Raw genomic sequence first — 23,606 nt, 5'->3', positions numbered from 1 at the left:
AGAATTCAAGTGGGGAGCTCAGAGCTTGCTGGGCAGGCGATGTTGAGGCATACAGTACAGAAAGAAGCATCTCTGGTGAGTGCAACTACTGGCCTGCCTTTATCAGAGACCAGGCGCCATGCACCAGTGGTCACATGACAGAGGGGAGTGAGTGGCAGCCACAGACGTCACCTCTGCCACTGGGCAGTACTTTCCCTTTTTGTCCTTGGGGCCCCACCCAGCACCAGTGGACCGCTGAGCATCCAACCTCAAGGGACTAGTAGCACCCAAGTCACTCCGCACTGGGCTCACAAGGCCACGCTGTTGGCTGGGGTTGAGCAGAGTCAGGCATCTGCCGACTCCCCACTTCTGCTTTCTCCAGGAAACAAGCAGCGGGCCCCGGAGCAAGTGATTCATAGTGAAACGGCGTTGCTGAAGGCGAACTATGCCACTGCCAGCCCGCTCCGCCTCCCTGGAGCCCCGGGGGCCACCAAGTGCAGCCTGGGATGAGGGTGTCCATGCCATCTGACCTCGGCGGGATCTGACTGCCACCTGGCCAGGTAGGCTTGCTGCTCTCAGGCGAGCTGGGCCATGCAGGGGTGGGAGTGGAGGGGCTCTTGTGTCAGCGTGAGGCCTACCAGCTCTGGCATCCTGGAAACTGATGAGCAAGGGAGCTCGTGTGAGCCCCAGGGCCTGGTCCCTCTCTGTGGATGTGATACAGGAGGTGAGCTGAGCAGCCAGAAAGTGTGTGCCATGTCAGTGGCCTCTGATGAAGCCGTGTAGCCGTTACTGTTGACCTGCACCATGCTGGGCTCCGGCACTGCTCCTTCTCTGATCACTGGTCAAGGCCTTGCATGGAGTTCCACTGAGAAAGGTGATGCAGAAGCCTCTGCCAGGGATGGATGCTGGTCAGAGAGGTCACTGACCGTGAGGGTCCTCCCTCCAGCAGATCCCTCCCCCCTTGCCGACCTGGGCAGTCCTCCAAGAGTGCAGAATGGTGGCAGGGTTGGGAGGACACATCAGGCTGACTGGTGGGACAGCTGGGCCTGCCCCTTCGCTGGCGTCACTCAGCTGGGGAGTCTGTTAAGTAGGCGTCTCCTGGGCTCCACTTCCCTTCTCGGAATCCTCACTTCAGCTTCCAGACGTGGAGACTGAGTAGCTGGGCCTACCTGGCTCACTGAGGAGGTGCTTGCCTCTTCTCCCCTCAATCCCTATGGAGCCTTCTAGCATGCCCAAGCAATGCTTTGTCCTAATCTGTTGAAGTGCCTGGAAGAACTGATGTGATAACTATGGGTTCACATTTATTCTGCCTCTGTGTGTGTGTGTGTGTGTGTGTGTGTGTGTGTGTTGATGGGGAGGGGGTATATTGTTGTATTGTTTTGATTTTATTAGGATTCTTTGTGAGGTAGTGGGTTTGAGCTACTTTGTAGATATTCAGCTTGAGGTCACTTCCCAGCCAGGCACTGGCTGGATGAGGCCTTAGGGGTCATTGGAGTGGGGTCCTTGGGGCGCAGGACCATGGGCTGAAGTGGGCTGGGAGGCCAGAGAAGGCTTCTGTCTTTTGAGAAGAGGTCTAAGGGAGGGAAGGCGTGAGCGTTTCTGTGGGTGTCTGAGGAGGGTACGTGGGTGGGGTGGGGGATGCTGGTGTGGCCATCTTGAGTGAAGGACATGGTTGGGGAAAGGTCAGGGTGTGCTTCTCTGTCTGCTTATGCTTGAGGATGAGGGCTGTGCTTCTGGGGACTTGGACATCCAGTGTGCCAGACAGAAAGAGCCACAAGACCATAAATCCGCGTGGTCACACCTTCACTCTGCTTTTGAACATCGTTCTCGTCTCCCGAGCCCTTAGCACTCCTGTCCACCAGTCTCCTACAGAGGCAGCTCCTGTTGCAGTAGAGGTTTGTTTCTGATTTCACCCTGAGTCTCTAAACTGCTGAATATGGGCTGCTGAGTCTTCCGTATTTGTAACCTCCACAAATAAGGAATTAAATACTCTTAACAACTTAGTGGCTTAAAAGCTTCTTTAATGGTTGCAGGTGTCTCTGATGGACCGTTGTCTGTTGTATGATATTCTGCTCCGCATTCAGTGTATTTTCCTGAGCTACTATTGATTGGAATGGGAGTTGTTTCTAGTTTTTCCCATCAAAAGAAGGGTTGATAGAACTATTTTTCTAAAAGAATTATTTTTTTTTTAAATTTTTGGAGAGAGAGAGAGAGAGTATCTTCCAATCACTGGCTCAGCCCTGAAGCTAGTAACCAAGCACTTCATCCAGGTATCTCATGTGGGTGGCAGGTATCCAAGCATTTGGCCCATCTTCTATCTCTTCCCTGGGCACATCAGCAGGGAGCTGAATCGGAAGTAGAGCAACCAGGACATGAACTGGTGCTCATATGGGCTGTTGCTGGTGGTAGCTTTACCTGCTGTATCACAATATAAGCTTTGGAACTATTCTTGTACAATAGATACTCATCGTCTGTATTTACATTGTCTATACATTACATGGTCAACTGCAATCTGAAAATATTATATAGAAGATTCCAGAAATATAAGATTCAAACTTATAAAAATTGGTTCCGTTACAGTGCATCATTTTCATGGTTCTGTTGTGTTATTAATGTTGCCACACTTCTTCCTGTGCCTAATTTATAAAAGTTTGTTATGGGTGTGTAGATAGAAGGTTACTTATGGAGTGTGTCTGCTTCAGTAGGCTCAGGTTCCTCTGGGGTTCTCGGAACATATTCCCTGAAGACAAGTCAGTACAGATGTGCTGTACTGGGTGAGGATTCCTCTAGAGAATAGGTTCTAGACACAGGACAGGTGGGTCACAAGGAATACGCATGTTTAGGCTTGCTGGATCATACTCGTTGCTTTCAAAATGGATGCTTCCCTTGACTAACTTAGCCGTGTGTCAAGCTTTCCCTAACACTGTGTCAGATGGTTTATTTTTTTGCCAGTTGAGTGGAAATGAAAAGCACCCACTTGTGTTTCAGAGTTGTAGTTCCCAAATTCAGGTTGGGAGTTTCTTAGTGTCTCCTGGATCCCCTTTGCTGTTTCTATCTTTTGCCCACTTCTCTGTAGGGAGTTCTTTCCTTTCTGATACTGATCTGCCCCTGTTCCCTACCTAATCTGGTTGTCCATCTTTCCCCGATGTTTACTGCAAATAGCTTCCACCGGTTTGGTCTAATAGCTTCTATTAATGACTGAACAAATTAGTTTAACTTCTCTGTCCACGTCTGTATGCATTATCGAAGAAATGTGCCTTCTCTATAAGGTCATGTGTTATTCTTTCATATTTTGTAAAGTGGTGAAAATTTTGCTTCTCATCTGTAAGATCTGAGTCTGCCGGGAGGTGGTTTTTCTGTATGGTATGAAGTACCAGGTGATAGTTTTCTTGCCTGGATAGTGAAAACTCAGTCTCACTATTAAAGAGCACTCTTTAGCCACTGAGCTATACTAGCTCCGTGATGTAGATCTGTGGCTTGCCTCCTCATTAATCTAAATCTTATTTAAAGTGTTTAAAATGTTACACGTCTCTTCCTAAGCAGGGGCATTTTTGCTAAGATTTATTCCTAAATGTTTGTACTTTGTATTATCACTAAAATGTGTGTGTGTGTTTATGTTTTAGTTCTGCTAATATGTGCTGAATTTTGGGAAGATTCATTATGATTTCCTGATTGGAATAGATTGCGGAAGAACAAGAGAAAAAAAAATCAACAAAATCAGTCATGAGGCTTTGGAAGTAGTCCAGGGTGGAGGTGGTGGTGGTGGTTTGCTTCGGAATGACAACGGTGCAGCAGACCAAGCTGCCGCCCACAACGTAGGCATCTCCCACTGCAGTACCAGTTTGAGTCCTGGCTGCTCTGCCTGTGGCTCCCTGTTAATGCATCCTGGAGGTAACAGGCTACGGCCCAAGTACTTGAATCCCTGCCACCTATGTGGGACATCAGGATGGAGTTCCTGGCTCCTGGCTTCCACCTGTGTGTTGTTCCTGGCCCAGACCTGTGTGTTGAAACCATATGAGTGAATCAGTGGATGGAAGATCTTTTGAAAAATGATAGTAGCAGTGATAATAAGAGCTGGTCAAGTGCTCAAATACTAGATTTGTGTTTTTGAGAGTGGGCCTTGACTATGATTTCAGGGTAGGGAGCATTACAGATGGCTCCAGAGTGTAGGAAGATTGCAATCAACTTTCACTAAGCTAGCACCAAGGGCTGCAGGTGCAGATCTGGCAGGTGCTGGTTGTCCAGGAATACAGATTTGCACACATGAAAGTGGTCAAGTTTCTAGACAGTAAGTAGAGACACAGTCTTGGAATCCTCCCAGCTCCACGGTTGCGACCTTCATGGTAGAAAAGCAAGTTTAGACGACTGGGATGCTGGGAAAGGGATTTTTTTTTCTCAGAGTTCGCCCGAAAGCACTGAAGTCTGTCGCCTGTTTTATGAACAGCTTTCACTGGCTCTCTCTCCTCCCCATGCAGCACACCGGTAAAACACACCAGAAAGAGGAATGACGTCTTCAGGCAGCATTCCCAAACCCTGCCCTGGCTGACGGTCTTCCTTGAAGCTACCTCACATGTCAGTCTCAGACATCTAGACTGAGGCTGTGTGATACCGAAGCCGCTGAAAATGTGGCCAGCGTGAAGCCAGATGCAGTGTAAGAGGCAAAACCATGCACCAGACTTCCATGATGTTACGAAAAAAGGCCTAGCATGTCTCATGGAAAGTTAAGAAGAGATTTCATATTGGAATCATTTCATATTGGTTCCAGGCTGCGCCGAGGAGAATAAATGCCCTGGGTGCTCACGTTCCTCATGTACAATGGTGAATTTTTTGCATCAACCCTACACACATCTCCCCTTGCACTTACATCACCTCTAGATTACTTGCTGCATTATAAGTGCTATGTAAACTTTTTAGGCAATAATGACAAGTGTGGGGGAAATGTAGATTTTCCCCAGATAGTTTCAACTCGTAGTTGGTTGCATCTATGGGTTGGGAGCCTATGGATATAGGAAGATGAGTGGCACTACATTGAGTTTTATTTAAAGACTAATGTTGGCCTAGTTACTTTTACTTTTGTAATGTGGCTAATTCAGACACGCACCTGTGGCTTGAACTTGCGGCTGGCTTTATTTTTCTGTTGGCAACACCCACAGAGAAGTGATTTTTTTTTGTTCTGGGGCCAGAGGCTTTTTTTTTTTTTTTTCTGGGAAACAAGCTTCAAAGGATGGGAAGTGAGGGAAGTGAAAAACTACTGGCCTCATATAACTCCAAGGAGAAAGCAAGTGTGAGGGCAGAATGACCAGGCCCTCGATGGGACACTTGTGTTTGCAATCACATTTTAGCCTCATGTTGTGATCAATCCCATTATTCCCATTTCACAGACATGAGAATAGAGGCTTAGAGAGACAAAGTCCTCTGCCCTTAAGACGACAGGTTTGGATGTGAACCTAGCTCCTGGTTCCATTGAGCTTTTTAGAATTTGCATTCTTATTGTTGTGGTTTTAAAGATTTATTTTTATTTTTGTTTGAAAAGCAGAGTTACAGAAAGGAGAAGCAGAGAGCTCTTCCATCCACTGGCTCATTCTCCAAATGGCCACATGGTCGAGGCTAGGCCCATCCACAGGCAGGTGTTTCTTCTGGGTCTTCCATGCCATAAACAGGGAGCTGGTTAGAAAGTAAGGTAGGCAGGACTGAAACCAGTGTATATAGAGGATATTGATGCCATAGGTACAGGCATAGCCTATTACACCATGGTGCTGGCTCCTATTCTATTATTATTACTTTTAAAAATGTTTAATTATTGTTTTGAAAGGCAGAGCTGGAGAGAGAGGGAGAAACGCATATTCTACCTGTTAGTTCATTCCCCAAAGAGCTGCAAGGGCTGATCTGAAGCCAGAAACTTCCTCTGAGTCTCCCACATCAGTGCTAAGGTTCAAGCACTTAGCCACCCTCTGCTGCTTTCCCAGCCTTTAGCTGGGAGATGGATGGGAAGCGGAACAGCCCGGTTTTCAACTGTCACCGATATGGGACATGTGTGTCTCATGCAGCTGCTTCACTGACTGTACCGCAGTACCAACCCTGGGTTTATCATAATTTTTTTTTTTTAAAGATTTTTTTTTTTTTTATTGGAAAGGCGGATATACATAGAGGAGGAGAGACAGAGAGGAAGATCTTCCATCCGATGATTCACTCCCCAAGTGAGCCGTAACGGGCCGATACGGGCCGATACGGGCCGATCCGAAGCCAGGAACCTGAAACCTCTTCCAGGTCTCCCACGAGGGTACAGGAACCCAAACCTTTGGGCCGTCCTCGACTGCTTTCCCAGGCCACAAGCAGGGAGCTGGATGGGAAGTGGAACTGCCGGGATTAGAACCAGCGCCCATATGGGATCCCGGTGTGTTCAGGGCGAGGAGTTTAGCCGCTAGGCCACGCCGCCGGGCCCTATTTTTTAAAGATTATTTGTTTGAAAAGTAGAGTTACAGAGAGAGACAGAGAGAAATTTCCCTCCTGTTGGTTTACTCTCCAAATGGCCACAATGGCCAGGGCTGGGCTAGGCGGAAGCCTGGAGTTTGCAATTCTGTCTGGGTCTCCCTTGTGGGTGGCAGGGTCACTGGAACTTGAGTCATCTTCTGCTGCTTGCCCAAGTGCATTTAGCAAAGATGTCGATGGGAAGTGGAGCGGACAGGACTCGAACTGATGCTCATATGAGATGCTGACATCACAGTGATGGCTTAACCCGCTGCACAAGGCTGATCCCTCCACTGGGTTCTAAAGCAGGTGCACTCTGAATGAGCTCAGCCCTGGAAAGGTTGCAGAAGCAGCACTCGGGTGCGTTGCATGCAGCCTTGGGCAGAAGTGTGCCAACTGCTCTTTGGCCAAATGTCAAGTCCCTCTTCTGGGAAGCGCCCAAGAAACAGCTGCCGCCTGGGCAGAGGTCCTCTCTGCAACACCCCTTCACAGCAGGGGAGACACAAAGTACCCAGGGCCCTGGAGAGAAGGGGTCACCTACAGGAGTCGCACCAAGCACATGTTTGTGGTCATCACCTCTGCCAGGTTAACAGAGAGCACAGCATATCATATCACATATGTTTATCACATCATGACCTGTAGTGGAGGCAGGCAAATTTCTGCAGACAATACGCAGGAATGAACAAGAGAAATCCTTTTGTGAACTTTGTGCTTTCAGTATGAATAATGTTGCCCAGAGAATACCTGATGCATCAATGAAGAAATAATAATTAAATTAAAATTAAATCGAAAGTTTAAAAAGTTGATTCAGAAACACTTCAATATCAACTTTAAATATATAAAGTTGATCTATTTCTAGCCTAGTAGGTAAAACCCTGTCTGTAGCACTGGCGCCTGAGTCCCAGCTACTCTACTGTTCCAGCTCCCTGCTAATACACCAGGGAAAGCAACAGAGGAGCGCAAATGCTTGGTTCCCTGCACTCCTATGGGCCACCTGCAAGTCTCCTGGCTTTGGACTCTCCCAGCTCTTGGTTTTGGCTATTTGGGGAATGGACCAGTGGATGGAAAATTTTTTTTCTTGCTTTCTGTTTGTCTTTCTCGCTCTTACGCTAACTCTGCCTTTCAAATAAATATAATGCATATTTAAAAAGATTAAGAAATCGCTTAAGGTGAGTAAAGACAGCGGCACGGTAAGAAACTGCCTGAGGCCAGTGGAAACACAAGTAAAGTATGTGTGTGTGTGGGGGGTGATTTGGGTGGTTGTGCTTTTCCTGGCTTGGCTAAGGCTGGACCCGACTGGCAAAGGAGACAGTGGCCCCAGGTGCCAAGGGTAGTAGGGAGGTCACTCGTGTCACACAGGCAAGGCCCAAGGCCCCAGTAGCTGGGTATCCCCCCCCCACCTCCGAAAGTCTTTGAATATGTGGAAGGTGCGAGCCGCAGGGGTGGGCTGCTTGGCCTGTGCAGGTGCAGGTGGCTTGGTGCATGCTCAGCGGCCACTGTGTGGACCTGGGTCACGGGGGCAGCGTCTGAGGATTGCGGAGGGCAAGGGCAGGGCTGGGGGATGAAGAGTGAGCGAATGTCCTGCACTGAGAGTGGGTGGAGCTGACAGAGCACGGCTCTTGGTGCTGCCTTTCAGTCTTTCTCACACCTGCTGGCCTCATGGCTTGTGCTGGGTTGCACTTGCCCAAGGTCTTGTAGAGGGCGCTTGGCTCCGCCTTGGAGCTGAGGGGAGAGAGGGGCATACCACCCTCCCCAGCCCCCACAATCACCCCTGGAAATAACTTCTTCCATGGCACATTTTGGGGTACCTGAATCCTCTCATATATAATGTGATGTGTCTGCTGCCTCACATCGTAATGATAATGATTTGTAACTGATAGGAAATACAGAAACAAGAAAGGGAAAATAGGAGAATAGTGGCTATGGTAGCCTCTTATGCCATGGTGTTGGCCCCTATTCTAGTAACGTTACTTTTAAAAAAATACGTATTTGTTTGAAAGGCAGAGCTAGAAAGAGAGGGAGGGAGGGAAAAATAGATCTCTTATCTGCTGGTTCATCCTAGGTGCTGTGGATGATGAAGGCATTGGGACCCACTCGGTGTAGCCTTTACTTGAGGTCCTGGCACTCCCAGGCTTCCCTTTGGTCGAGGAAAGCTTCCTGCAGCCCTGCTGAGATCTGAAAGCCTAGGCTGTACCACAGCTCCAGGAGTGGCTGTGTTTAGGGCACAGGAGGGCCTGGGCATGGCCCAGGTGGCCTCCAGGGAGGGTCAAGGTGGTGTCTGGTGCCCAGGCATCAGCCCTGAGCTGTGTGGTGAGAGGCAAGAGGAGGGTGAACGTAGACGTTTCTGTGTGGAAATGAGGCAAGGGATGTGGTTGGGTTGCATCATCGGGGCTATGTGTTTGGGGATGAACGTGAAGAGATGTGGAGATCCTTAGAGAAAGTCAGCTGTTGGGAGAGTCAAGGGGAGGCAGGGAGTGCGGAGGAAGCAGGATGCCGAAGACGCTGGCCCACTTGGGGCTGCCAGGAGACAGCCTGGAGTCAGCAGGCAAGGGAAACCCTATGTTACCTTCCTCGTGTTCTGTTTTGTCTTTGGTGTCATCATCCCTTCTCCTGGGCAGATGTGGGTCAAATCTGCATTTAGAAAATTCTGGCACGTTGGGTTCACCAACCTGTGGGAGACTCATGCCAGCCAAAGCAATTTTTGACTCACAGAGGAGTGAGGGGGGGGTTGCAGCACAGAGTTCCCCTGGCCACCCCCATCCATGGGGAATGTGTACTCCCAACCCTGCCAGTCACAGGCAAGGAAACTGAGTCACCAAGTGCCCATAAGCACTTGCTCCTCTCTCGTCACTGCAGGGCCCGAGTGTTCCTTCTGTTCATTCATCTAAAATCTGAGGTTTGGAGCCTGGATCTGCTCCACCCCTGGCATCCCTTTTAGGAATACTGTCGCCCAGTCACTCCCTGGCCTTGCCATGTTGTTGTGCAGCCCAGTGAGAGCTGTCCTGTTTCAAAGCGCTGTGCATAACAGGTGCGTGTTCTCTTCATGTTAGAATTGAACGTCGTTGGCCAAACAGGGTGATGGTGCAAACAAACCAAGCCCTACTGGGCAGGGGTGACAGTCTTTCTGGACTTAGCAGGTGCCCCCCCACCCCCCGCAAGGAAGGGAGGCTGTCGCTCCCAAGGTCCTCTGTGGTTTCACTGCTTGGGCTGATGGCAGGTTCAGCTCCGCGTGGGCCTGCTTTCCTGTCTGTCCCTTCCCTCATAGCTGTGTGAACTCTTGCCCGGGTCACTTCAGTCTCCTTGTGTCCCTGTCCTGCTCCTCCCTGCCCCCCACCCCTCAGCTGGAGGTGGTAGCTGCGCCCTGGGAGGTACTGTCTGTCAGCACTGTCCCCCTCTGCTGAGAGCCTCCTGGTGACCAGCCTGGACTGCTCCGTAGGACAAGGTCCATGCCCACCTGCCTGGCATCCTGGAGCCTCTCACCACATCACAGGCACCCTGGCTCCATTCTTGCTCTCTGTGCTCTGGCTCCTCCTCAAGACCTTAAACTGTATCCACATATATGCCTCTTGCTGCAAGTGCTCACCCAGATCCCTCAGTGCCTCCCCTGGGGAACCATCTGTTTGAAGAATTTCTCTCGATCTCCTGCAGATGGGGCCAGGAGCCTCCCGTGAGCCTTGGTGTCCAGGATGTGGACGGGGTAGAGGGGGTGCTCGGCTCCTTCTAATCTAACCATCCATCCACAGCTGCAGACAGCACACCAAGCTTTAGCCCTAATGCCTTAGCCTGGAGTGGGAGTGCCTGAGGCTGGGCCTGTGGTTGTCACTCAAGGGCTTGATGAACAACCTTGGCCTTGAGGCTGCTGGGGACTGGCTTTTCTCTGGTGGCCATGGTGAGCCAGGGCAGAAGGCTGAGACCTGGCTCAGACTTCTAAGGGCCAGAGCTCAGTGACAGCTGGCCGCGTCCAGCCAGGAAAGCCTTGTTGAGCTATAAGCCACCAGTTTCTGGCTGGGACCTGAGCACCTCTTCCCACTAGATGGGTGGAGGAGGGGGCTCTGCAGCACCTGCCTTGGATCTGGGCTCTAATGTATATTAGTTGCTGAATCACAGACAAGTGGTTTATTCTCTCAGAGCCTCACTCTGCCCATCTGTATAATGAGACTAATACACACCCATTTTGCAGATTTTTCTATATTGTATTAATTTTTTAGCTCTGTTAGTACATTTTCATCCTTCTATAAGCATTCTTTCTTAAGTTTCCAGAAAAATCAAGTTGGTCATTGGTTCCCATGTTGGTGAGGTCCATGGTTAAGGCTCTTGCTGCAGGCGCCGTGTTCAGCTCATGTCTTGACAGCTGCACTGTGAGAGTCAGGCCTGGGGAACTGCTCCCTGACTGTCCTGGGCAATGTGGAAGTTGGTACACATACCGAAATACAAAACCAGTCCCTTCCGCTGCACACCAGGAGGAGTTCCCGTATTCTGTTGTTGCTGCAAAAAGCCACTGAGGTGTGTGCTGGCCAAGGGCACGGCCTGGTTTGGGGTCAGAAGAAGGAAGTGCTGGGGGGCTGTGGTGGGCTTCGCTGACCTGTCTGTTTCCTGTCCACTGGGATCCCCAGCTTAGTCTTCAGGGGCCTTGGTGGGGGGGATTCTTGAACTTCCGCAAACAACCTCGAGTGGCGCCTTCTCCTCTTGAGTCAGATCAAACAGGATGTAAACTCAGGTGGCTCATCCGGGACTTCAGGCACGACCCCACCCTTGGCCTTGCTTTGAGGTTGGGACATTTGCCCCCTTTTCCCAGAGTGGGTGGAGGACTTTCTTGGCAGAGGAGGCGAGCGAGGCAACCTGGGAGGGACTTGCCAGGGGACCATGAGTTGGAGGGGAGGTTTTAGAGGCAGCCACACTTGGGTTTCCAGGAGCTGTATGCTCCCACTTCGTGCCAGGATTCCTCATCTGAAAATGGCTTCCATCATGTGTGTGTGCCTTACAGAGTCCTTGTGCGGACCAAGCCGCAGGTGTAGGTGCAGGTGCTGCCATTCAGTGAGGCTCAGCTGCAATGCACCATGAGCCATGCTATTCTGTCATAGAGCATGTTTCAGACACACACACACACACACACACACACACACACACACAGTTCCAACCAACTGGTTCACTGCCTAATTGCTTGCAACAACTGGGTCTAGGTCCAGCACCTAGAGCCAGGAGCTAAAACACCTTCGGAACCTGGTAACTTGAGCCAGCAGTGTCACCCCCCCAGGCTGTGTGTTATGGCCTAGAGCTGCAGGCAGGGGCTGGAGGTGGGTGTGGAACCCAGGCATGTCTGCCCTGGATGTCTGGGTTTTCATGGTATCGTGGAGTACTGCAGAGGGAGGCTCAGCTTAGGAATGGCTTCTCCAGAAGGGCAGGTTATAACAGGAGGTCTTCATCATATGCCTGCTCCACACCCTGCCCACAGACTGACCATCCAGCCTGACGAAGGCAGGTCAAAGGGAAGTTCCCAAGGGCTCAGGGAACCGGAGTGTCTGCAGGAAGCCACAGGCACTATCGCCTCACTGGGGCTTGTGTCCGTGGCTTCCTGCTCATTATGAGCTGTGCTCAGAGGCCTCCTCTAACTGGCAGGAGCCCCAGTGCTTTGGCTACACTGCAGTCCGTGTGTCCTGCAGGCTGCTGCCTTCTCCTGCTTTTGTCCCAAGTCTCAGTCGTGTTCCCACTCCCACACTGCCACTGTCAGCTGTCACCTTTTCCCCTCTGGGCCTTCCTGCTGTGCGTGTGTGTGTGTGTTGTGTTGGACGCATGCTGACTGCGGGCCATGCTGACTAAGGGCCATGTGTGTGTGCCTGTGTGTCTGTGTGTGTGTGACTATAGTGTTGGGATTCAGGAGAGGTTTCCCTTTGCTCCAAGGACTCTGACCTGGATTGCTGCTCAGAGTCACTGGGACTGGGTGACCCCACCCTCGGAGGAGAAGGGGGATGGCATGACAGTCCCTGTGCCATGGGCTGCCGGGAAAATGGGCTCAGTGTAATGCATGTAGCCTCCTGGCTTTGGACTCGGTGCATACCGAATAGTGAACAGATGCATAGCGAGTGGTCAGCAGGTGCTACTACTGTTATTATTTTGTTGTAGCCATTATATTGCACAAATGGTAGCTTCTTTTTTTTTTTTTTTTTTTTTTTAAGATTTATTCATTTTATTACAGCCAGATATACACAGAGGAGGAGAGACAGAGAGGAAGATCTTCCGTCCGATGATTCACTCCCCAAGTGAACCGCAACGGGCCGATGCGCGCCGATCCGAAGCTGGGAACCTGGAACCTCTTCCGGGTCTCCCACGCGGGTGCAGTGTCCCAATGCATTGGGCCGTCCTCAACTGCTTTCCCAGGCCACAAGCAGGGAGCTGGATGGGAAGTGGAGCTGCCGGGATTAGAACCGGCGCCCATATGGGATCCCGGGGCTTTCAAGGCGAGGACTTTAGCCGCTAGGCCACGCCGCCGGGCCCTGTAGCTTCTTTTAATATGTCTTTATCTATGTGTAAGTCAGGATCAAATAAATTGTGGAAACATGCACACAATAGTAATGTGCCCCTTAACTATTTTGTACCTTGTACAACCATCACCATTACCCATTTCCAGGGGTAATGTCTCCCAGAGTAGCCTGTCCCCAAGCATAGCCTGCCCCCCAGCGTAGCATGTCCTCCAGCACAGACTGTCCCCCAGAGTAGTATGTCCCTTAATGCAGCATGTCTTCCAGCATAGCCTGTCTCTTCTGCCATCTTGGATCCCAGCGCTGCTCCATTGAATAAAGTGTACTTTATTTGTTGAGGACATTCTGATAGGTATGTCCGCACATCTTATTTCCATGGTTACTTTAAGGATAATGCTGTTGTCCATCCCAGGGATGATTTTTTATTTTTAAAAAGGATTTTTTTTTTACTTAAAAGACATAGTTACAGAGAGAGAGAGAGATCTTTCATCTATTGGTTTATTCTCCAAATGGCTGCAATGGTTAGAGCTGAGCTGATCCAAAGACTTTGCAGCCAGGCACTTCTTCTGGGTCTTCCCCATAGGTACAGGAGCCCACTGGGCTGTCCTCTGCTGCTTTCCCAGGTGCATTAGCAGGGAGCTGAATCAGAAGTGCAATAGCCAAGTCTCAAACCAGCCATTATGGGATGCTGGTGTCTCAAGTGGAGGCCTAGCTTGCTCTACCACCAGTCTTTCTTTCCTGCCTCCCAGAGCTTCTGAATGAATCACCTGGGGCATGAGATGTGAACAGAGCATCCACACCACTGTTGCCTCTGTCTTGTCTGCCTCCCAGCCCACTTTCAGTTCAGTTTTAACTTTTAAGTTCTCCTTACTCCTGTGAGGCATTGGGAAGGAGGAAGTGAAGCCCAGCCCCACCCTACAGGTGGAACCCAGAGAGCAATCCAGAGAGCTCCAAATGGAAGCCAGGTCTTTGCCTCACTGGGCTGAGGGAGCAGGGGTCTTGCTCTGCCTGTGCAGGGAGGGAAGCCGTGGTTAACCCTGAAAAGGAAGGTAGAGCTCTTACAGGCATGTGTGCTCGGCTGTTCCTGCGCCTGCTCCTGCTCTCCACGACATCTAGCTCCTGATGTGGATGACAAACAGGCCAGTCTCCTCGCTGGGACCGTCTGGTCCCAGGGCAGGAAAAGTCATGGATACCAATGAGGAAGGCAGACTGGATTCTCATCTTCAATGACCAAGGTAATCCTTGGTTCCCAAATGCACCAGGTGCCAGGTGTTCCCCCTCAGCGGGCTCCACATGCCTTCCCCCCAGAGCAGTGTGACCCTCCTGCCATCAAGGCTCATCACCTTGCTCGCCTCCCCTGGCACTTCCACTTGCACACCACTCACTCACTCACTCCTCGGAGGGTGTGTGCAAGTGTCATCAATGGGCTCAGCTGCAAGTCACAGGGGAACCAGGAGCTTTCTGGGACTCTGGGTGTCCCCTTCAGTGTAAGGGACAGTACATTGATGTCCTGGGTGGGTGGTGATGGAGGCAGAACTCCCAGGATGCTTCTGGTCTCTGCTGCATGGGGTGAGTGAGGGGAAGGGGACTGACACCCAGAGAGCTGGAGCTCAGCTCACTCCCAGCCCCCTTGGGCCCCTGCAGACAGATCACTCACCTCCTGTTTGTGGCACTTTGCCCTTCACCATGCAACTCACAGCCTCATGGCCTAGCAGGGGCCTCCTTAGCCTTCAGCGACTCACTGTCCTATGTCCCTGATGTCCTCAATGCGTGCAGGACAGAGTGGCACTGACATCACCAGGGTCATGTAGGAGGACAGGCCACGTTCCAGAGAGGGGCAGCATCTCAGTGACGTTGCCACAGCAGGCACGCTGGACCTGGACCCTTGTCCATGACTCCCACTCTGGCCCCTCTCGCCTGGTTGGCTCTCATGGCTTTCAAGATGGGCTGGTATAGGCAAGTCAGGATTCTAGTCCAGCTGGTGGGGGATGTGGAGGAGCCATGATGACACTGGGCTGGAATGTCACATGTCTGAGATTGACCCAAACAGGGAAGTGGCACTGGCAGGCCGAAGTGTCCTAGAGATCCTGAATACCCTGTGCAGATACACACTGTGCCTTATGTTTGTCATCTACCCTTGGTCCTGAGCAAGCCCCTCTTTGAGCATGAGGTCAGGCAGCAAAGCCTTGGCTGGCCACAGGCCTGAGTAGCCTCTGCTCCCAACCCTGCCTGGCTAGGGGGCCATGGGCAGGTTCTATCTCTGGTGGGGACCGCATGTGGCTGCCCATGCCAGAGAAGCCTTGGTAAGTGCCTGGGTGTGGGCTCCTCACTGGTTCTGAGTGCGTGACCTTCCAGGGTGCACCACTGGGCTCTCTGGTCTGTGCTCAGCAGCCACCACATTGCGTGGATTAGAGTTAAAACCGCATAGAGTTGAGGTCCAAACAGTGTGTCTGTTTAACTTGCTGGTGCATGTGTGTGTGTGTGTGTGAAAATTCCATCATATTTTTTTTGCTGGGGGAATAAATAAAAGATTTTAAAAATCTTTCTAGTTCAGACTAATTTTAAAAAGTAAAAATAATGAAGTGGTACAAGCAGTACCGCCATAGCCGACACTCAGCTTCCTCTATTATTACCATCTCAAACTAGTATGATGTATTTGTCAACATTAGTGAAACACATCCAGCTTCCCTATTGGTTTTAAAGATTTGTTTATTTTGAAAGTCAGAATTACAGAGAGAGAGAGGAGAGAGAGAGAGAGACCTTCAATTCAGTGGTTTGCTCCCCTGATGGCCACAACAGCCAGAGCTGGGCCAGGTGGAAAGGAGGTGCTTCGTTTGTATCTCCTGCATGGGCTGCAGGGGTCTAAGCACTTGGGCCATTCTCTGCTGTTTTTCTGGGCACTCTAACAGGGAGCTGGATCAGAAGTGGAGCAACTGGGATAAGAACAGGTGTCCACTTGCAGTGTTAGTGTGACAGGCAGCGGCTTAACTTGCTATGTCACCATGCTGGCGCCACTATTTGGAATTTGTAAAACCGATGAGGGACTGGCTTCTAGAATGAACTCTTGCAAAGCAATGAGGTTAAAAAAAAAAAACAAGAATAAGCTGAGGCTTGGAAGATGGTTCACGAAAGAGGGACGTGGCTAAGAGATACCCAGAGAGCTGCTCACGCTCACTGGTTGCTTAGAGAAACACACACGGAAGTCACCTGGAGGTGATGTGTGTGCCTTATGTCAGTCCAGTTGGTGAATGTTAAATGCTGGATGATGCCTCGGAGGCTGGCGAAGAGGGGGCTTTGGAGTTGGTTAGAACAAGCGCTCTGGAGGCATCTCATCCAGTGTAACTCACTTGAAGAGAGCAGACGAACATGCTTGACTCACTTCTGGAGCTCCTTGGGCACATGCCTCGACAGTCACATGCAGTGTGGAGACTGGCCCAAGAACGTCCAGCACTGTATGCAAGGCAGGGCTTGGCATACAGGAAACCAATGACCATCTAGCCAGTTGCCGCTTGAAGCAGGGGGTAGCAGTCAGAGGAAATGGGAGACCCCCAGGAGCCCTGTGTTAATTTGGAAGCTGTGATGTGGAGTAAAACGGGAGCCACAAAGAGATGCTGATGACACAGAGCCATGCATGTGGTCAACAGCCTCAGGAGGTCCCAGGCTAGTGGAACATGACCTGCCTAGCAGGTGCTTGGGCAAGCTGGGGAAGGAGGGAGGAAAGTCAGGAGCAGAGATCCCGAGAGCGAATGGCTATGGGGGCAAGGCCAGGGAAGACCCCGTTCAGATCAGGGCAGAGACCAATGGGTGTGGACACTCCCGCATCTTTCTCTGAGGGTCAACCCTAAAACAACAACAACAACAACAACAACAACAAAACACTAGCTCCTAGCTTCGGATTGGCTCAGCTCTGGCCATTACGACAACTTGGGGAGTGAACCAGTGGATGGAAGATATTTCTCTCTGTCTCTCCTTTCTGTAAATCTGCCTTTCCAATAAAATGAATCTTTGAAAAAAGAAATTCTTTCCTGCACTCCACTACTAGCCCCTAGCCAACCACCCAGCAAATGCAAAGTATGAGATGTTTGCCTCAGCCGTATTAGGAGTGCCTTCCACTCAAGCAGACAAAAGCTACAATATCACCAGCCACTTTTCTTACATTCTTGAAGCTATTTTATTCTTTCCCAATATTCTGCAATAGGCTTTTATGGTGGGATAATGATTGCTCATGAACACTGCCCTTCCAGGCGGGCCTGAATCCTCACTGTGAGATGACATTGGCAGGCCTTCAACATCCCCACCTCCCACTGACACTTCGTGTTTCCAAGCATGTGCATTCGTGTCGCCACCATCATGACATACTCCTGGCCACGACTTTCACGAGTTTCACAACCACAATCCCATCGTGACTCTGCTCAGCCCACACCATCCCAGTCCTGTTCTCAGCCTCAGGGGCCATTGATCTGCTTCCTGGTTGTGCTGACGTTCAGCCGGTTTGTTTCTGGGGTTTCCCTAAATGGGTTTCTTAAATGGTGGTCTTCAGTGTCTCCATTCTTTGACTTGGCGTGCTGCAATATTTCTGCGTTTCTGTTTTTATGGCTGTGTAGTATTTCATTGTGTGTGGCCATACCGTGATTTGTTCATGTATTTAAAAAGCAAGTGATTTCCAAAAATGAATCAGATAAGGACACAGGTGCAATGGAAGAACTGCCAGAGACATGCAACTGTGTGCACAGACAGGGTAGGAAAGTTTCAGGGAAGGGGATGTTATCCTTGTCAGGTGACTGGGGCTGACTCCCATTCCCTGTGGTCGGCACTGCTGCAGCTCAGGGCATCCAGGGGTACACCTGTGCGCTTCTCCATCTGCTCTTTCTTGTGGTCCTTGGAGCTGGCCCGACTCCAGCACACACTCCCACAAGAACACCCTGAGTCTGGGGAGGGCAGTGTGCAGGGAGCTGAGCCAGTCTGATCCTGCCCACCTCAGACAGCCCACAGAACAAACCTGTATGGAGCTTGTCAATGCTAACTGAATCACGAAGTTGAGCACACAGATAATGGTGTTCCCTTGGTATTTTCATCGGGAGGCAGGGGAGCTTTCTTACATGCCACCTGCTGCCTCCAGGTTGTCAGCTTGCAAGAATTGCTCCTGAGTACAGTCAGGGAGGGGAATGGAGGGGAATTCCTGTCACCTATTGGGGAGGAGACGTCAGGGGCCATTTTGAGGACAAAGTCCCTTGAAAGTATGGTGTGGCCCAGATAATGCAGATACTAATGAATCTCTCTCCTTTTAAACTCCGGGAAGAAGGAAGTTGTAATTGGAGGTGGCCACCTGCTTCTACAAATACCCAGAAAATGTCCCCTTTATTAACTCAGCCTTCAGAAAAAGAAGTGGTTTTAAGTCATGCAAAAAAAAAATTTTTTTTTTTTTGGTATAGACTTGCAATTCAACTTGACGTTTGGCTGTCTGTATGCCTTTGGCCCTGTTGATTCCTTTCCTTTCCTTTCCTTTCTTTCTTTCTTTCTTTTTTAATTTGGTAAAAATTTAACTATTTTTATTTGAAAGGCAGATTTACAGAGAGAAGCAGAGATAGAAAAAAAGAGCTTCCATCCACTGGTTTACTTCCTAAATGTCCACAATGGCTGGAGCTGGACTGATCCGAAGCCAGGAGCCAGGAGCTTCTTCTGGGTCTCCCAATGTGGGTGCAAGGACCCAAGGGCTTTAGCCATTCCACACTGTTTTTCCAGTCCACAAGCCAGGAGTTGGATCCGAAGTGGAGCAGCCAGTAGAACTGGTGCCCATATGGGATGCTCGAACTGCAGGTGGAGGGTTAGCTTGCTGAGCCACCATGCTGGCACCCAATTCTTTTCTTATAGGGAGAATGAAAACTGTCTCCTTTCTGTGTGACTATAGCAGACTATTCATGAAGAGCCCAGCACAGTGCCTGCGAAAGCCTGGCTAGTGAATTCCTATCAATCACATCTAAGTCTGAAACTGTTAAAAAAAAAAAGGCCTTCCTTATTTTTGTCAGTTTCGGCCTTTTAGAGGAGCCTTCTGCAATAGGAACTAGACTGAGTGAATATGGCCCTCCCACCCCTCCCCGGTCTCCCTGCCAGAGTCACCAGGAAGTGATGTGACAGGCGCTGTCATTTTCGTCTTTTTATTTCCAGTTCAGACCTGCTTGGCCGAGGCATGGAGGGAAAAGATCTTCTGGAGGCTGAGGGCAGAGCGGAGAGCCCAAGTGCCAGAAATGAAGACCAGCCGCCTGTGGCACAGCCTGAGGCCTCACATGGAGGGCAGGTCCTTGGCCCGGCTGCCCTCTGGGACCTGCTGGAAAAAAAGTTTCTGGAATACCAGCAGTTGACTTACAGGAGCCCTGAGGAACGCCGGGAGAGCCTGCTGAGTCTTCTTCCGCTGTTCCTAAAGGTCAGAATTATGTTACAAGGTTTCTGATATTATTCGACAAATAATAATTGTGCATCCTTATGTGGTACAGTGTGTTGTATCTTTAATTTTTTTTCTTTATTTGAAGGGTGGGAGGAAGGAGAGTGAGAGAGGTTTCCTAGCCAAACACCCTGAACAGTCAGGGCTGGGCGGTCTGAAGCCAGAATCTGGGAACTCCGTTTGGTGTCTCGTGTGGGCAGCAGACACCCAAGCACCTGAGCTGTCAGCTGTCACTTGGTATCTCCTGGGACACTCATTAGTAGGAATGTATATCAGAAGTGGAGCCAGGACTGGGATCCAGGTCCTGCAATAAGGGAGACAAATGCCCCCAGTGGCATCTCAACCATTATTGTGCTCAATATCTGTCCATCGTGCACTAACATGTACACGTATGTGATGCATATATGTACATCATATGTGATGTATGTAACATATATGATCAAATCACAACATGTATTCAACATCAACGTATCAAACATCCTTTCTTTGCCGTGACTGTATTCAAATTCTTCTAATTATACAAGTACCTCAGAAAGTTTACAGAAATGAAATTAAAAGATAAATTTGTTTCAGTACAAAAATCTGAAATTTATGCATTTTTCATAATATGCATTTCTGTGAACTTTTCGAAAAGATGTCAAATAGCTAAATGTCAAACATTTGTACATCAAAATAATTGTCTTCTATTTTTAAAAAGATTTACTTGAAAAAGAGGAATAGAGAGAGAGAGAAAGAGAGAGAGGCTTCCCATCTGCCGGTTCACTGGCTCACCCCTTAAGTGGCTGGAATGGCCCTGGACAGGTGGAAGTCAGGAGCCAGGAATGCCATCTGGGTCTCCCACATGGGGGACAGATGCTCAGGCACTTAAGCCATCTTTTTCACTTTCCCAGACATTAGCAGGGAGTTGGGTTGGAACGGGAACAACTGGGACTCAATCCAAAACTGTGACATGGGATACTGGTTGCAGGTGCACCACAAGTCCAGACCCAAGAAACTTAGTTGATAATTCCACTTTCCACGAACTTTCTGAAGCACCTTATGTTTTGAAATGCTTGCTACTGATGGATAGTTAGAGTCATTGCATGTTATCATTTTGAGCCTGGAGGAGGTGACACTGTGTTCTGGGGGACACTTTGGGGATGACCACCAGACACTGAGGTTGGAAGGTTTGCTGGCCTCTGCTTGGCTGCACAGAGGCAGATTGTTACAGACAGGGTGACTGCAGACAAACACCTGGGTGATACACAAAGGACACTCACTTCTTGAGGTATGGAGCCTGGGGCGGCCAGGTCTGAGTTGTGGTGAGGGCTCCCATTTCGGCTCCGGGGTGGCATTTTCTTGCTGTGATTGCATGTGGTGGGAAGGGAAGGGATCTCTTTCAGGCTCCTGTTAGAAGGGACAAAGCTCATTCTCACAGATGAAGTCAGCTCACTTTCCCAGGCTCTGGTCTCCTAGTCCCATCACCGTAAGGATCAGGATTTTAACAGAGGCATTGGCTGGTGGAGAGGGTGGGGCAGGATGACCATTCAACCCCTGGCAAGAGTACTGTGCCAGTTGCGGGCCAGCAGCGGGAAGGGGCATGGCTTGGGGAGGACAGAGGGTTCCTCAGTGTTTCTGTCTCTACCACTCAACCCAGTCCTGGGGTGGGAGCCAGAGGAGAGGCCGGTCCCTCTGGGAACAAGGAAAGGAAGATGTATTCTGCCGATGAGTCTCAGGAGTGGCTGGTGACCTCCCGCTCCAAGGCCAAGGCCAAAGCCAAACCGAACCAGAACACCTTGCACCCCACCTGGTCTAACTAGTGGGGGACACCATGGACACACTCCCATCCCCAATCCCGCAGCCAGTGCCAGCTTGGGGACAAGAGATTTCCTTTGCTCTCTGGGAATAAAACTTTGTCCGTGAGATCTGCCTGATGTTTATGTTCAAAGTTTTGTTGTAGAGTTGAAAGTGCCTCTTTTTATCAGGCCTAGTTTTTGCTTGAAATTTTTTAAAGTGTATTTGGGCATTTCAAGATACATTTCAGATTTGAAAGTGAGGAGGACAGGTGGAGACTTGTTGGGTCATTCATAAGACACCCAGTTTTTACTTTTCATGAAACTTATACCTTTCACCAGAGAAGCTTAAAGAGTTTCCAAAGATGATGCAAGATTTTCTCAGGATCTTATTTGTAGGAGGCATTGTGTACCTTAGCATCACTTTCTGTTAAAAAACAAATCCTAAGGAACTTTCTGCTTAGTTGATGGTTTTCTTCCACGTTTTGGCTCACCATCCATCACTTTTAAAAGACAGGGAGTGGGGAACATACGGGGAAAGAAAAGCCAGACCGGGAGGGAAGGCTCACCTGCCCTGATACCCTGCATTCCGGGAGGCAGGTTCATGTTAGCTCATATCTACTAACCCTGCATGCTAGGGTGGGTGGGTAGGTCAGGGTTGGCCAGAGCTCCCAGATCCACTGTGTTACTAAAGGAGACAATGAGAGCAGCCCTGCTATGGCTGCAATGTTTCTTCCTGGGACTCCTGGTGACATTTGATCGTTGTGATGGTGTTGCAAAAGGTGGGGTCATGAATAAATGCCCTGTCTTGCCTCTCTCTCTCTTTTGCACCTGGCTGGGCAGCCCTCAACTCAGAGGATAAGACTCTACTCCCAAAAGCCAGGACTTGTTTCTCCATTTCTCCTTATTTCTGAGTTGGGAATTCATTCCAGTGTGGGGCACACACACCCGAAGTTCTTCGAAGCTGTACCAGGGTGGTGAGGAACCCAGACAGAGAGTGGTTCTGCCTTCGTAGGGAGGGAGTGCTACTTGGGGTAGAAGATGCTGAATGCCACATAGAATATATTTCAGGAGTCAAAAATGAACAAGTAGGAATGATCATGTTTTTAAACTGGAAGGTTTGCACATGAACATCAGGTTGCCAGTTTCTCTTGAAAACAATGATAACCACATGGATACTGACAGTAGAAGGAGTTGAGGCAACCCTGTTAGACAAAAGATGTGCTTTAACTCCCAGCTGACAGAGTCTGCCACTCCCTTGCAGTGCTCACCTGACCCATGTTCCTCACTGATGTTCTCTCACTCCATGGGGACACGCAAGCTTGCAGCCTCATGGGGGGCATTCCTACCAAAGACCCTTTGGTTCCCAGACTCAAATCCAGTTGTTGGAGGTATAGCAGCTCTGTTTCTGAACATAGGAGCTTTTTTCCTTTTTATTTGAAAGGCAGATTTTAAACACAAATACACACAAAGAAAGGAGAGACAGAGAGATGTTCTATCTGCTGATTCACTCCCCAAATGGCTAAATTGACCACAGTTGGGTTGGTCTGAACCTGGGAGCCAGGAGCTTCCTCTGGGTCTCCCATGTGGGTATGGGGGCACAAGGACGTGCGCCATCCACCTCTGCTTTCCCAGGCCATGAGCAGGGAGCTGTATCAGAATTGGAGCAGCCAGGACTTGAACCAGCACCCATGTGGGATGCTGGCACAGCAGGCAGAGGCTTATCCCATTACACTATGGTACCAGCCCTAAACATGTCCATCAGAGCCTTGTTCCCACTGTGCATCCTTGAGTTCAAGACTAGATGCTGTGGAGCCCCAAGTTCTTGATCTGTAAGAGGGAAGCAGTGACACTCTTGCCGGAAAACTGCAAAGGTGAGAGAAGATTGTAAAGCCCTGCAGATGAAAAGCCAGTGTGTTTCTCCTCACCCAGTCAGGAGTCTTCAGGACTTTGGCAGCACCTGACCCTGAACGTGTACGGTTCCATCACCTTGATTCTGATCCCCCACACTGCTGACTGAAGATTTTTCTCTGGATCCCTGGAGCCCACCTCCGACAACCCTGTAGAGGCAGGATATTGCAGGCTTCTTATCATTTTCTTAATATCTACAGTCTTTTATTAAGTCCCGTGGGCTTACACACTTGTTTCCATTATGTTGTGGCTAATGAAACCCAGCCAGAGCCCCGGATCTTCTGAATTAAGGGTTGGTAGTAGAAGGTGGGGGGGGGGGGTTTTCAGACATGGTGCAGATAAAAGTTGAATGTAGAAAGTTGAAAATAGATGCGGTGGACATGAAGACTGAATATTCATTGGCACATAGACCCTGTGTTAAAAAGTCAAGCTTGTAGTCATGCTTCTGAATTCAGTACTCATAGAGAAAGATCCTTCAAAATTGTCTTAGAAATAGCAGGTTCTAAATGATTAGGCTATTTCTTGTAAACTTCAGTTATTAATGTCAAAGCGTTGGTTGTC

At 49.7% G+C, this 23,606-nt stretch overlaps 1 protein-coding gene across 3 annotated transcripts in view; it reads left to right on the top strand.

Moving 5' to 3' along the window:
* Positions 1–281: 281 nt before the first annotated feature.
* The window catches only part of WDFY4 (WDFY family member 4), a 231,424-nt gene continuing 208,099 nt past the window's right edge, over positions 282–23,606 (top strand). Inside the window, exons 1-2 of one of the 3 annotated variants that reach the window (XM_058671561.1) lie at positions 282–539; positions 19,089–19,344. In XM_058671561.1, coding sequence (XP_058527544.1) covers positions 19,111–19,344 — 234 coding nt within the window. In that variant the 5' untranslated portion in view covers positions 282–539; positions 19,089–19,110. The remainder of the gene's footprint in view (positions 540–19,088; positions 19,345–23,606) is intronic. The other 2 variants (XM_058671562.1, XM_058671563.1) reach the window with 2 other exon arrangements.

The sequence above is a fragment of the Ochotona princeps genome, chromosome 13, assembly GCF_030435755.1.
Source record: "Ochotona princeps isolate mOchPri1 chromosome 13, mOchPri1.hap1, whole genome shotgun sequence".
NCBI classification, from domain to species: domain Eukaryota; kingdom Metazoa; phylum Chordata; class Mammalia; order Lagomorpha; family Ochotonidae; genus Ochotona; species Ochotona princeps.
The sequence above is the reverse complement of the archived record's forward strand: the minus strand, read 5'-3'. Positions and strand labels throughout refer to the sequence as shown.